Source organism: Canis lupus (genome assembly GCF_048164855.1).
Source record: "Canis lupus baileyi chromosome 5 unlocalized genomic scaffold, mCanLup2.hap1 SUPER_5_unloc_7, whole genome shotgun sequence".
Lineage (NCBI taxonomy): Eukaryota > Metazoa > Chordata > Mammalia > Carnivora > Canidae > Canis > Canis lupus.
In genome coordinates, this window is record NW_027326414.1 from 526,804 (window position 1) to 541,887 (window position 15,084).

General features: G+C 50.0%; 1 protein-coding gene across 13 annotated transcripts in view; it reads left to right on the top strand.

Annotated features, from left to right (window-relative positions):
* LOC140629455 (homeobox protein Mohawk-like) overlaps nt 1-15,084 on the top strand; it is a 129,573-nt gene that overhangs the window by 98,167 nt on the left and 16,322 nt on the right. For 8 of the 13 annotated variants that reach the window (XM_072818954.1, XM_072818950.1, XM_072818953.1 and 5 more), the window contains exons 6-9: nt 8,873-8,990; nt 9,091-9,121; nt 9,675-9,734; nt 13,908-14,035. In XM_072818954.1, coding sequence (XP_072675055.1) covers nt 8,873-8,940 — 68 coding nt within the window. In that variant the 3' untranslated portion in view covers nt 8,941-8,990; nt 9,091-9,121; nt 9,675-9,734; nt 13,908-14,035. The remainder of the gene's footprint in view (nt 1-8,872; nt 8,991-9,090; nt 9,122-9,674; nt 9,735-13,907; nt 14,036-15,084) is intronic. The other 5 variants (XM_072818959.1, XM_072818962.1, XM_072818960.1 and 2 more) reach the window with 3 other exon arrangements.

The window sequence follows — 15,084 nt, forward strand, 5'->3', positions numbered from 1 at the left end:
TCCCTGTTTTTGTGGATTGTTCCAGTGGACTTCTTCTTAAAGGGGAATTTTGAGAGTCCCCCTTAAAATTTCTTGCAGAGCTGGTTTGGAGGTCACATATTCTTTCAGTTCCTGCCTGTCTTGTAAGCTCTTTCTTTCTCCTTCCATTCTGATTGAGATCCTTGCTGGATAAAGTATTCTCGGTTGCATGTGTTTCTCATTTAGGACCCTGACTATATCCTGCCAGCCCTTTCTGGCTTGCCAGGTCTCTGTGGAGAGGTCTGCAGTTACTCTAATACTCCTCCCCATAAAAGTCAGGGATTTCTTGTCTCTTGCTGCTTTAAGGATCTTCTCTTTATCTTTGGAATTTGCAAGCTTCACCACTAAATGTCGAGGTGTTGAACAGTTTTTATTCATTTCAGGGGGTGGAATCTCTCTATTTCCTGGATATGAATGCCTGTTTCCCTTCCCAGATTAGCAGTTTTCAGATATGATTTGTTCAAATACATATTCTGGGCCTCTGTCACATTTGGCGCCCTCTGGAACCCCAATGAAACGTAGGTTTTTCTTCCTCAGGCTGTCATTTATTTCCCTTAATCTATCCTCATGGTCCTTTACTTGTTTCTTTTTTCCTCATTTCCCTCTTTGCCATCAACTTGTCTTCTATGTCACTCACTCGTTCTTCTACCTTGTTAACCCTCATCATTAGAACTTCTAGTTTGGATTGTGTCTCATTCAATTGATTTTTAATTTCTGCCTGATTAGCTCTAAATTCTGCAGTCATGAAGTCTCTTGAGTCCTTTTTGCTTTTTTCTAGAGCCACCAGTAGCTTTATAATAATGCTTCTGAATTGGCTTTCTGACATTGAATTGTAATCCAGATTTTGTAACTCTATGGGAGAGAGGATGTTTCTGATTCTTTCTTTTGAGGTGAGGTTTTCCTTCTAGTCATTTTGCTCAGTGCAGAGTGCCCAAAAACATGTTGTATTGGGAAAAGGAGAAAAAGAGAGGAGAGAAAGACGGAAAGAAAAGAAAAAAGAAGAAAGAAAAAAGAAGAAAAAGAGAAGAAAAAGAAAAAAAGAAAGGAAAAAAGGGGTGGGGGAAGCAAACAGAAATAAAAAATAACAACAACAACAACAACAAAACAAGGGGGAATATCGTCTGATTCTGTATCCTGCAAGTCCCTTGTCTTACCCTGGAACTTTCCAGTGCTGCTTGGTCAATAACTTGTTTTTCCCCTGTCCTTCTCGCTGGTCTTCTGGGGGAGGGTCTATCGTGCTGATTTTCAGTTGTTAGCACTTGGGGGAGCTGCTCAACCCCCTGCCTGGTGCAGGGCTCAGTGGGGGTTGTTTACCCCGTGAGGCCCCAGTGCGCAGGCGCCAGCGAGGGGCTCCCAGCGTGCACTGGGCTCGAGCGCGGTCCCCCGGACTGACGGCCAGCCGACCCTGCGGACAGACGGGCCACAAAGCATGTCGCCCTGCGCCTGCTGAACCGCGAGCGCCCGAGGATGTCAGCGCTGAGGAAGGTGCGAGCCTCGGGGACCGAGCTGCCGGGGCGACCGGTCGCGGGCTGCGCAGCGGCCTCGTCCCTCGCGGCGCCTGGGTGCCTCGCCGGCGGTGCTTCCCGGACCCTGCACTCCCGGGGCGTGGGTGCCGTGCGGGCTGTGCCGGAGATGGGCGAGCTGGAGGAGCTGCGGGGCCTGAGGAGGGGGCGGCGTCCGGCTCCCGCGGGGCAGCGGCGAGGGCCCAGGGGCCCAGGCGGAAGCGGCTCGTGTTTAGGGCAGCGCGAGCGGCGGACAGACGGTCCCTGGACAGCTCGAGAGCCTCCGGCCACGTCGCACGAGGCAGCTAGTGCCGGGTCTGTCCTCCGGATGCGGGGCACCGCCCGTGGGGGGACGCGCGCTACCTTCGTGTCGCCCTGGCACCGGCCGCGCAGGCGGCGCTGGGACCGTGGGGCTGCGGGCGAGCTGCACGTGCTGCAGGCTACCGCCGCCTCCAGCGCCAGGGGACCCGCGCCACAGGTGGCATCCGGGGCGGGGCCTGCGCGCCGGCAGGGGCGGGGGAGCGGTGGGGCGGAAGGAACCCCGGACGACGGGGCGCGGCGCTGCCTGGGCTCCCCGCGCTTGCCTGGCCCTTCCCCAGGTGCCTCCGCGCGCCGGCCGGCCCCCAGCGCGCCAGGCCTCCTGGGCGCCCAGTGCGCAGGCGCCAGCGGCGGGCTCCGAGCGTGTGCCGGGCTGGAGCGCGGTGGGGCGCGTGGCGGCGGCGGCGGGGGAGCGGTGGGGCGGAAGGACCCCCGGACGACAGGGCGCGGTGCTGCCTGGGCTCCCCGGTGCGGGTGTGGCCCCTCCCCAGGTGCCTCCGCACTCAGGCCGGCCCCCAGCGTGCGGGGCCTCACGGTCGACCAGTGCGCAGGCGCCGGCGGGGGGCTCCCAGCGTGCACTGCGCTCGAGCGCGGTCCCCCGGACTGACGGCCAGCCCTGCGGATGGACGGGCCGTGTGCCCTGTCGCCCTGCGCCTGCTGAACTCCGAGCACCCGAGGATGTCTGCGCTGAGGAAGGTGCGGGCCGCGGGCGGGGCGCGGGCAGGGACCCCGAGCTGCAGGGGTGATCGGTCGTGGGCTGCGCGCGGCGGCCTGGTGCCTCGCCGGCGGTGCTTCCCGGACCCGGCACTCCCGGGGCGTGGGTGCGGCGCGGACTGTTCCGGGCAGACGGGCGGGCTGGAGGAGCTGCGGGGCCTGACCAGGGGGCGGCGTCCGGCTCCCGCGGGGCAGCGGCGAGGGCCCAGGGGCCCAGGCGGAAGTGGCTCGTGTTTAGGGCAGCGCGAGCGGCGGACAGACGGTCCCTGGACAGCTCGAGAGCCTCCGTCCACGTCGCCCGAGGCAGCAAGTGCCGGGTCTGTCCTCCGGATGCGGGGCACCGCCCCTGGGGGGACGCGCGCTACCTTCCTGTCGCCCTGGCACCGGCCGCACACGCGGCGCTGGGACCGTGGGGCTGCGGGCGAGCTGCACTTGCTGCAGGCTACCGCCGCCTCCAGCGCCAGGGGACCCGCGCCACAGGTGGCATCCGGGGCGGGGCCTGCGCGCCGGCAGGGGCGGGGGAGCGGTGGGGCGGAAGGATCCCCGGACGCCATGCTCGGCGCTGCCTGGGCTCCCCGCGCTTGCCTGGCCCTTCCCCAGGTGTCTCCGCGCGCCGGCCGGCCCCCAGCGCGCCAGGCCTCCTGGGCGCCCAGTGCGCAGGCGCCGGCGGCGGGCTCCGAGCGTGTGCCGGGCTGGAGCGCGGTGGGGCGCGTGGTGGCGGCGGCGGCGGCGGGGGAGCGGTGGGGCGGAAGGACCCCCGGACGGCAGGGCGCGGTGCTGCCTGGGCTTCCCGGTGCGGGTGTGGCCCCTCCCCAGGTGCCTCCGCACTCAGGCCGGCCCCCAGCGTGCGGGGCCTCCCGGTCGACCAGTGCGCAGGCGCCGGCGGGGGGCTCCCAGCGTGCACTGCGCTCGAGCGCGGTCCCCCGGACTGACGGCCAGCCCTGCGGATGGACGGGCCGTGTGCCCTGTCGCCCTGCGCCTGCTGAACTCCGAGCGCCCGAGGATGTCTGCGCTGAGGAAGGTACGGGCCGCGGGCGGGGCGCAGGCAGGGACCCCGAGCTGCAGGAGTGACCGTCGTGGGCTGCGCGCTGCGGCCTGGTGCCTCGCCGGCGGTGCTTCCCGGACCCTGCACTCCCGGGACGTGGGTGCCGCGCGGGCTGTGCCGGAGACGGGCGGGCTGGAGGAGCTGCGGGGCCTGAGGAGGGGGCGGCGTCCGGCTCCCGCGGGGCAGCGGCGAGGGCCCAGGGGCCCAGGCGGAAGCGGCTCGTGTTTAGGGCAGCGCGAGCGGCGGACAGACGGTCCCTGGACAGCTCGAGAGCCTCCGTCCACGTCGCACGAGGCAGCAAGTGCCGGGTCTGTCCTCCGGATGCGGGGCACCGCCCCTGGGGGGACGCGCGCTACCTTCGTGTCGCCCTGGCACCGGCCGCGCAGGCGCGCTGGGACCGTGGGGCTGCGGGCGAGCTGCACTTGCTGCAGGCTACCGCCGCCTCCAGCGCCAGGGGACCCGCGCCACAGGTGGCATCCGGGGCGGGGCCTGCGCGCCGGCAGGGGCGGGGGAGCGGTGGGGCGGAAGGACCCCCGGACGCCATGCTTGGCGCTGCCTGGGCTCCCCGCGCTTGCCTGGCCCTTCCCCAGGTTCCTCCGCGCGCCGGCCGGCCCCCAGCGCGCCAGGCCTCCTGGGCGCCCAGTGCGCAGGCGCCGGCGGCGGGCTCCGAGCGTGTGCCGGGCTGGAGCGCGGTGGGGCGCGTGGTGGCGGCGGCGGCGGCGGGGGAGCGGTGGGGCGGAAGGACCCCCGGACGGCAGGGCGCGGTGCTGCCTGGGCTTCCCGGTGCGGGTGTGGCCCCCTCCCCAGGTGCCTCCGCACTCAGGCCGGCCCCCAGCGTGCGGGGCCTCCCGGTCGACCAGTGCGCAGGCGCCGGCGGGGGGCTCCCAGCGTGCACTGCGCTCGAGCGCGGTCCCCCGGACTGACGGCCAGCCCTGCGGATGGACGGGCCGTGTGCCCTATCACCCTGCGCCTGCTGAACTCCGAGCACCCGAGGATGTCTGTGCTGAGGAAGGTGCGGGCCGCGGGCGGGGCGCGGGCAGGGACCCCGAGCTGCAGGGGTGATCGGTCGTGGGCTGCGCGCGGCGGTCTGGTGCCTCGCCGGCGGTGCTTCCCGGACCCTGCACTCCCGCGGCGTGGGTGCGGCGCGGACTGTTCCGGGCAGACGGGCGGGCTGGAGGAGCTGCGGGGCCTGAGGAGGGGGCGGCGTCCGGCTCCCGCGGGGCAGCGGCGAGGGCCCAGGGGCCCAGGCGGAAGCGGCTCGTGTTTAGGGCAGCGCCAGCGGCGGACAGACGGTCCCTGGACAGCTCGAGAGCCTCCGGCCACGCCGCCCGAGGCAGCTAGTGTCCGGTCCGTCCTCCGGATGCGGGGCACCGCCCGTGGGGGGACGCGCGCTACCTTCGCTTCGCCCTGGCACCGGCTGCTCAGCGGCGCTGGGACCTTGTTGCGGCCAGCGAGCAGCACGCGCCCCAGGTGGCATTCGGGGCGGGGACTGCCCGCCGTCTGCGGTGTGGCGGAGGCGCGGCGCTTGCCTGGGCTCCCCGCGCTTGCCTGGCCCTTCCCAGGTGCCTCCGCGCGCCGGCCGGCCCCCAGCGCGCCAGGCCTCCGGGGCGCCCAGTGCGCAGGCGCCGGCGGGGGGCTCCGAGCGTGTGCCAGGCTGGAGCGCGGTGGGACGCGTGGCGGTGGCGGCGGCGGCGGCCCCGCGGATTGTCGGCTGGCGGTGCGGATGGACGGACGGGCCACAAAGCATGTCGCCCTTCGCCTGCTGAACTCAGAGCGCTCGAGGATGTCGGCGCTGAGGAAGGTGCGAGCCGCCGGGGCCGCGGGCGGGGCGCGGGCTGCACGCGGCGCCCTCCTCCCTCGCCCGGGCTGGCTGTCTCGCTGGCGGGGCCTCCCGGACCACGCGCTGCCGGGGCGTGGGTGCGGCGCAGGGTGCGATGGGCTGGTTTTCATGATCTCCTAGTACTTATCTGTTGCTTTTTAAAATTTTTTCCTTGTTGATGGTTTTGAAAAGCCATAGTTTAAATATCGGGGCCGTATAATTAAAAAGAAATCGATTATCTTCAGAAGTTGATTTTTTAGATGTGGTTTCTGTTTCATTTGTAAAAGGTTTTACTTATTGATTTGTGAGAGAGACAGAGAGAGGCAGAGACACAGGCAGAGGGAGAAGCAGGCTCCCCATAGGAAGCCCAATGTGGGGCTGGGTCCTGGGCCAGAATCAGCCCTGAGCCAAAGTTAGACACTCAGCTTCTTAATCACCCAGATGTCCCTGTGTTTCCTATTTTAACTTAGATAATAAGGCATATGTCATCAATCTCAAAGTGATTTGCTATTTGGTTACTCCCCCAGACGCCTTTCAGGTTTCATCCAAAGATTAGAAATTATAGGGATCTTTCACTTTATGTGTTTTATGCGGACGCTTATTCCTCTGCTCCTCTTGGTGGTTCATTCGAGATCCAAACTTTTTGAAGTGGAGTAAAGGTATAGACAGAATTCTAGTAAGGGGCAGTTGCCACTTGAGGAAGTCTTAAGAAATCACTTTATTATTCTTTAAAACTCTTTTTTTTTTAAGATTTTATTCATTCCTAAGAGAGCCACACAGAGACAGAGAGAGAGTTAGAGACACAGGCAGAGGGACAAGCAGGCTCCATGCAGGGAGTCCATCAAGCCCTGGCCCAAAGGCAGTGCTAAACTGATGAGCCACCCGGGCTGCCCAATTTTTAAAATGTTTTTATCAGGGACGCCTGGGTGGCTCAGTGCTGAAGCGTCAGCCTTCAGCCCAGGGTGTGATCCTGGAGTCCCGGGATCGAGTCCCACTTTGGGCTGCCTGCATGGAGCCTGCTTCTCTTTCTGCCTATGTCTCTGCCTCTCTCTCTCTCTCTCTCTGTCCGTCTCATGAATAAATAAAATCTTTTAAAAATTCATCAAATGCCTCTTTTGTGCCAACCACAGGACTACGTGCCTTGTTCCCTTGCATTCTTATAACAATGTTAACCACCACTTCTCCTCTTGCTTTAACTGTACTTTGAGATAACTGTGGATTCATGTGTTGGAAGACATAATACAGATCCCGTGTACCCTTGACCCTGCTTCCTCCAGTGGTGACATCTCGCATAGTTATGGTAACCACGTGGGTACATCGTCACTGATGCAGTCCCTTAGGCTTTTTCAGATTTTACCTGTGTTATATGCACACACTTGTGTATCTGCATACGTATGTATATTTTTTCCTGTCCAGTTTACTATAGGTGTAGATTCCGTTTCTTTTGAACATATGATGGAAAGAAGGCTGAGGTAAGTTATGGGGGGTAAATGAAGTATAGACCTGGTTTGAATCTAGGTCTGTTTGACTCAGAGTTTTGATTTTTCAATAGCAGTAGTGATGGACACTCCTGGGTGGTGCAGTGGGTTTTGTGTCTGACTTTTGGTCTCAGCTCCAGCCATGATCAGGGTCATGATTTGGAGCTTCGTGTCAAGCTCCATGCTGAGCGTGGAGTCTGCTTAAGATTCTGTCTCCCTCTGCCCCTGTCCCCTGCCTCTCTGTAAAATAAATTAATCCTAAAAAAAATAATAGTCCTGATGAATAACAGGAATAACAACAATAGCTGAAGCTCACTAAGTTACATATGAAATAGACTATTTACCATATGCCGGGGCTGTTCTAATACATTACCTCAGTTATCGCCCCCCCCCAGAACTATACCTCATAAATTATGTTATAGTTGAACTAGTATTATTAATTAAACTAACCATATTTCCAAGGAACAAGGAATTCCTTTTGTTGCTCCTAAATCAATAATAAAATAGCGAAATTCTACCTCCTTTTTACCTAATTTTCAATTTGAACCTCTGACCTTAATCGCTGATCTTGGCAATTGTCATGTTTTTAAAGTTGTATGTATCTGTGTACGTGTAAAGTGAGACCTGCATTATTATACATCGAATTATGTTGGGACACCTTACAAATAGTTTTATGAAATCATCAATAAGAGCTAGCTTAGGCATGATGCCAGGTTTTTAAGGGAATAAGTGTAAATCATCAAGAATACTTAAGAATGTAATAGGGAGACATTTTCTTCCCCCTAAAGTAGAATAGATCTTTTTGGCCACATGCAGTCCCAGGAATGTTTGAGTTTAACGTCTCATGTTACAGATCCAGCTTTCCAAGGCAAAGCGAATACATTTGGTGAATGATCACTGATTATTAGAATATGATAATACTTTAGGAAGATAATAGACTAATCAGCAGGCCATAATTTATGATTCTTTGCTAGTTACATATCTTGTAAAGCTGTCCCTGTGATGAACAGCAGCACTTCAGAACAGGAATAACAGCACGCTCCTGTGTCGTAGATCCCAGGAGGTTTCGGTGCTCTTGTAGACAGCAGACAGAAATAAAAGGAAGTTTCTCCTTTTTACCTCGTATAATCCCACTGGAAAGTGAAACGTGTGCTGAGAGTTGATACTTCTTCTAGGTCACCTCCCTGAAGAGGCCCCGGGCAGGCACTGTCGTAACAGTTCTTGGACAGGAGTCTGATGGGCCCCAAAGGAGGTGGGAGGGTTTCTGCAACAGGCTACTGGTGGAACAGGGTGCTACTGTCTAGCCCCAGGAAGCTTCTAGTGAGGAGGGCCCCGAGGAACCTGCATCCTTTTCCTTAACTCTTTCAGAGGGTACGGCATACGCCCAGATTGGAGTTAAAGGTAAACTCAGTTCTGTGTAGCTTGTGGTTGTTGCTTTTTGAAAAATGAGCAGCTACAAGAAAGCAACACCACGTATGGCTTAATAGGCCTTAGCTTTTTGGAACTTGAATTTGGATGTAGATAACGCAGATGGTTTTGAAGCTATATATCATTAGGAACTCTTTGGAAACCACAAAACCTTTTTAATGGGCCACTCTATCAATTTTCTGCTCTTCTAAGGAGTTTTTCCTATTCATGACTCCTTTTGATCTTTGGCTAACACTGAGGCAAATGTAGTGACGATTTAGTTTTCTTCTTCCTCTGAAAGCTTGTACACGTTTTCTGCCTCGGGTTGTGTCCGCTTGGATGCCTGGAGAATGTTGACAAAGGAAAGGTTAGGCTAGCCTGTTGATGCTACATATTTGGGCTTTAAAAATCAAAAAGGTTCCTTGGCTTCCGCGGAGAAGCATTCTGCTTGATGGCCCAGATTACTGATCCAGTAAAAACGACATGTTCCAGCCATCCTTCACACACACCTTAAGTGAAATTAATGAGATCACTCTATGGTTACGCTTTGTGTTTTATTTTCACTTTCTAGGTCTGTATGAGCTGTTGGCTGTTGTGCAGGCCGGCTGGGGCCACGTGTGGACAGCCAGGAAGACCTGACCTTCCTCTGGGATATGTTTGGTGAGAAAAGCCTGCATTCACCGGTAAAGGTAAAACCATGCTGATGTCAGATTCTCTTGGTGGGAAAACATATGGAAAAATATTTTGTCATCTCATGCTTTGTTCTGTCCTCCCCTACTCTCTATGCAGAAGTTACTCGTCGAGCACCATTTTCCTTTAGGTTAGTGATTTCTGAATTGTATTCATGAAACATTTCCTTAATGTGTGACCAAAAAGCTATTCCCTTTTTCATTTTCACTTTGATTTCACTACTCTAGATTTTTGTTTATTATGTGTGAATCTGGATCTCAAAAGAAATTCTCTCAACATTTCTTCTTTGTCATATTTGCTCTAGATTATTTTTTTCATATTTGCCGTTTACTCAGTTTAAGAAGTTTCCGTTTATTCTGTGTAAAATGACTTTTTAAATGACTAGCCATTGGACTTTGTCAAGTGCTTTTTATTTATTTATTGTAATGATCATATGATTTGTTTCCTGTCAGTCTCAACATAGGAAAGTTCATTGGTTTTTGACATTTTTTTTTTTTACTGATTTTTGACTGTTCAACTGGCTATCATTGGACTATTATTTGAGATAACCTAATTTGTTCATGATTTGTTCTCCTTTACATATAATCTGCTGGAGTTAGTTGACTCCTAGTTTATTTAGAACTTTAATGTCTCCTTTTATGAGACTTCAGCCCATAATTTTGCTTTCTTATCTCTCTCATCAGATCTTCACAATATCCTGGGTAGCCTTATGTTGTGAGGTGGAAGTCTCTACTCTTCTGTGGGTAAGTTTATGAAAGACTGAAGTTCGTTTGTCCTTTAGCAGAACTGACTTGTTGGGTTCCTTGGGCCTGGATGTTTTCTTTTTGATAAGGATATTGGTAACTATTTTAAAGATGACAAGAACGTTTAGGCTTTCTATTTCTTCTTGATTAGTTTTAATGATTCATATTTTTCTAAGATTTGGTCCATTTCAACTACATTGTCAAATTTCTGAAAAGGTTGCTTATAATATTTCACATGTGCAGTTTCTATGCTAATTGTTTTTCTTCTTGGTCCTGATATTGGTACTTATTGCCCTTTCTTCTCTTTCCTCAATATTGCCAGAGTTTTGGCATTAGTCTTTTTAGATATAAACCTTTGGCCTTATTAATTTTCCTCATTGTATATTAGTTTTTATTTCATTGACTTTTTTAAAAAAATTCTTTTTCTTGTTATGAACGTTTGTTCATAAATTTTCAACCTTCTTCTTTTCCTAACGTTAGCATTTAAGGCCATTTCTCCCAAGGTACTGGTTTTCTTAACTTAGAATCATTTTGTAGTTGCTTACTTAGACTTTTCTTGAATTTACAAATAAGGATTTTTTTAATCTATCTTGTTCCTGATTTCTACCTTAATTGCTTTGAGGTCAGAAAACCTAATTTGCATTATTTCAGTCCTTTGAAATGTGTTTACACTTTACGGCCAGCTACATATTCAATATCTGTAATGTATCCTGTCTGTGTCTAAAAAGAAGGTATATTCTGCAGTCATTAAGTATAGTTTTCTGTATGTGTCTGTAGATCAAGTTTGTAAACCTATTCAAATATTCTGTGTTTTCACTGATTTTTGTTCGTTTATTCTCTGTTACCAAGAGAAGTATGGTAAAAAAGTTTCCCATTATGACCATGGTTTTCTTCTTGCAGTTCTGTTCAGTTTTTTTTTGTGTTTTTTTTTTTTAATTTAATTCATTTATCGGACACTGAAGAAGCAGGAGGAGTGACAGGCAGAGAGAGAGAGAGAGGGAGAAGCAGGCTCCCCCCTGGAGCAAGGACCCTGATGTGGGCCTTGATTCCAGGACCCTGGAATCTTGTCGGGAGTTGAAGGCAGGTGCTTAACCGGCTGAGCCACCCAGGCTCCCTCTGTTCATTTTTTGTTGTATATATTTAAATTTGTTATTAAATATAAATTTGTTATTTTGCTGGTGAATTACTACACTTTATACTTTTTAATAGAGTTTATTTTAAAGTAGATATGTTTTTGTTGCCATTTGCAGGATATCTTTTCCTATCCTTTTATTGTCAACTATTCCATATTCCTGCTTTATTACAGCTTTTGTGAATTACAGTTGGAGCTTTCTGAGGTAACAAGTCAGAAGTCTTTACTTTCAGCTAGAATATCTTCACTACAGTTCATTATGACGTATGATCTTTATAATTTAAAATCTGACGTATTTTGTGTTTTCTTGTCCTGATTTTTCTTTGTTTCTTTTGGATTGGTTAGGGTTTTCCCTGCATACAGTTGAGAAGTTAAAACATTCTCTTTCTGTTATTTGAGTGGCTACCTTAGAAATTATGACATGAATCCTTTATTATAAAATCCTATCTTAATCTGTCTATTGTCATCTGGAAAAGATCCAGAAATCTTAGCGCACTTTTGCCCCATATACTTTCCTGCCAACTTCAGTGCTGTTGTGTCCTGTATTTTAATTCTCTCTAGAAAACAAACAGAAAAACAAAAACCCCTCACAACCTTGAAGACATCCTTATTTTGCTTTACATCAACGTCATTATTCATTTAGTATAACCACCATTTTGTTTGTTCTAGTCCCAATCTTACAGCTCAGCCTTGTCATCCAGGCTGATTTTTCACCTGTTTAATGTAAAAAAGCTCTAGAATCTCCTGTATTGAGGGTTTGTGGCTATCAAACTATGTCTTTCAGTGAATCAGTACATGTTTTTATTTCCTTCCATTTTTTTTTCGTTTTATTAAATTATAATCGATATATGACACACTAGTTTCAGGCGTGCAACATAAAATTTGGCATTTGTATATCTTGCACAATGAACACCATAGTAAGTCTAGTTAACATCTCTCTGCATGCACAGTCACGCCATTTGTTTTCTTGTGCTAAGAACTTTTCAGACGTATTTTCTGAAAACAACTTTCAAATTTGCAATACGTTATTATTGACTATAGTCACCATGCTGTGCGTGAATTCATTTTGTAAGAGGATGATGGGACTCTTGATCCCCTTTATCCGTTTTTACCCACACAGCCTCACCCCCTTCCCTTTTGGCAACCACCCATGTATTCTCTGTATTTCTGACTTTATTTGTTGTTTAGTTTCAGGTATAAGTTAAATCATACCATATCTGTCTTTCTCTTTCTGACTTTTTTCACTTAGCATAATACCCTTCAGATTCATGCCAGTTGCAAATGGCTAATTTATTTTATGGCTGAATAGTATTCCTTTTTTTTTTTTTTTTTTTTTTTGCTGAATAGTATTCGTGTGTGTGTGTGTGTGTGTGTGTAAATCTTTTCCCATTCATCCGTCAAAGGAAGGACACTTTGGTTATTTCCATATCTTGGCTATTGTAAATAATGCTGCAGTGAACATAGAGGTACATGTATCCTTTTGAATCTTCAGATAAATACCCAAAAGTGGAATTGCAGGATCATGTGGGAGTTGTATTTTTAAGTTTTTGACTGTTCTCCAGATTATTTTCTGTGGTGGCCGCACCAATTTACAACCTCACCAACGGTGCACTAGGGTCCCCCTTTGCCCACAGCCTCATCAGTACTTATTTTTTCTTGTCTTTCTGATATTGGCCTTTCTCAGAGGTGTGAAGCGATATCTCACTGTGATTTTGATTTGCATTACTCTGATGATTTGTGATGTTGAGCATCTTCCCGTGTGCCTGTTGGTGATCTGTATGTCGTCTTTGGGAAAACGTCTATTCAGATCCTCTGTCCGTTTTTTAATGTTGAATTGTTTGTTTCTTGTTGATATTGAGCTATATGAATTTCTGTATATATTTTGGCTGTTAACCCCTTATTGGATAGAATTGGCAGTTCTTCCTTCTATTCGGTAGATTGCCTTTTTTGTTGTTGATGATTTCCTTTGCTGTGCAGAAGCTTTTTAGTTTTATGTTATCTCAATTTTTTTTGTTTTGTTTTGTTTTGTTTTGTTTTGTTTTGTTTTGTTTTGTTTTTTGATGCCACTGCCTTTGGAATCATAAGATCCAAAAAGGAAAAAAAAAAAATCTCCAAGAGCGATGTCAGAGAGCTTACGACCCATGTTTTCTTCTAGGAGTTTAATGATTTCAGGATTTTCATTCCAGTCTTTAATCCATTTTGAGTTAATTTCTTTGTATGGTGTGAGATGATGGCCCAGTTTCAGTCTTTTATATGTAGGTGTCTAGGTTTCCCAGCACCATTTATTGAAGAGATTGTCTTTCTCCATTGTATATTCTTGCCTCTTTTCTTGTAAAGTAATTGGCCTTATATGCCTGGGTTTATTTCGGGGCTCTCTTTTCTGTCCCACGAATCTGTGTGTGTGTGTTTATGCCAATACCATACATTTTGATTACTTTAGTTGTTAGATACTACAGCTTGAATTCAAGGAGTGTAATGTCTCAGACTTGTCCTTTCTCAAGATTTGCTTTGGCTGCTTGGGATCTTTTGTGGTTCTATACAAATCTTACGATTGTTGTATTTCTGTGAAAAATGCCACTAGAATTTCAATAGAGATTGCCTTGACTCTGTAGATTGCTCTGGTCAGTATGGACATTTTTGCAATATTCTTCATGAGCATGGAATATCTTTCCACTTATTAGTGTCATTGTCTCTCCTCAGTGTCCTATAGTTTTCAGAGTATAGATCATTCACCTCCTTGGTTAAATTTATTCTTGGGTATTTTTTCATGCAATTTTAAATGGGATTTGTTTTCTTAGTCTCTCTTCCTGATAGTTTGTTGTTGGTGTACACAAGTGTGACAGAATTGTGTATATCAGTTTTGTACCTGCAACTTTACTGAATTTATTTAGAAATAAGGTTAGAACTAATGTTCTAACAGTCTTTTTTTTCCACAGAGTCGTTAGGGTTTTCTGTGTATAAAATTGTATCATCTACAAATAGTGATGGTTTTACTTCTTCCTTTACAATTTGGTTCCAATTTCTTTCTTTTTCCTTCCTAGCTGCTGTGGCCAAGACTTCCAATACTGTGTTAGCATCCTCGCCTTGTTCCTGATGTTAAGCAGGAAGCTTTTCCCTGTTGAGCATGATGCTAGCTGTGCACTGGTTATACGTGGCCTTACATTTTGAGGTACATTTGGTCTATACCCACTTTGTTGAGTTTTTCTGGGGTTTAATCCTGGTCTTTCATTGGGAACATGTTTATCTGTTTCCTCATGTTGCCTGACTTTGTATGTATGTATGTCTTTGTGTTAGGTGAAACAGCTATCTCTTCTAGTCCTGAAGGTGTGTGGCTGTGTGTGGGTGAACATTTTTGTTTATAGTAACCATGCTTCAGTGTTTGGTTGTCTCTCATACTGTTTCCCCAATTATTCTAGACCTGTGGGGCTCACAAACACAATCCACCCTGGCCCCAGAGTCTCATATTCAGTAGGCATCCCCTGTGTGGGTTGCATGTACCTGCTGGCTTGGAGGCCTCTGGCAGTGGGAGTGTAACTAGAGGTCAGGGCACTGGCCTCCTGCTTCTGGCAGGGCCGTGGCAGCAGTATGGAGGGGGAAGGAGGTACTAGAAGGTTATGGGAATGCAAAAATAGCTCCTGCCAGCATTGGCAGTAGCAAGGTAGAGAAAGCGTAAATATGGCACCCTCCGGTATCTTTTGTCTTTGGAGGGAATCTGAGTGGGCTTTTGCCCTTCTGGTAGATGCTTTAAGATTAGCAAATGGAACCCCTTCACATCTGGTCTAGGCTCCTTTCAAACTGGTGCTTTTGTACTGGGTCCTGAGGCAAATGAGTCTGATTGTGAGCCCTGTAAAAGCAGAGCCTGCACTCAGTACAGCCCTAGGAGTCTCCTGGACGGAAGCTCCACTGGTTTCCAAAGCCAGGTGCTTTGGGGGCTGTCTGTCTGGTGCATCTCCCATGGGTCATGGTGCCTGATGTGTAGTACAGATTCCCTCCCTCAGGGAGGGGTTCTGTATTTGTGCAACCCCTCCTCCATAGGTCGTTGCATGGGGGGAGGTGAGGTTTTCGGCAAAAATACAACTACATCTGTCTCTCCTCCCTGTCTAATTCTTCGTTGTGGAGTAGCTGTCCTGCTCAGAGATAATTGTTTTATATGTAGCTGTAGATATATTGTGTCTGTTGAGGGAAAGGATTTCAGAAGTTTTTATGTGACTATCTTGA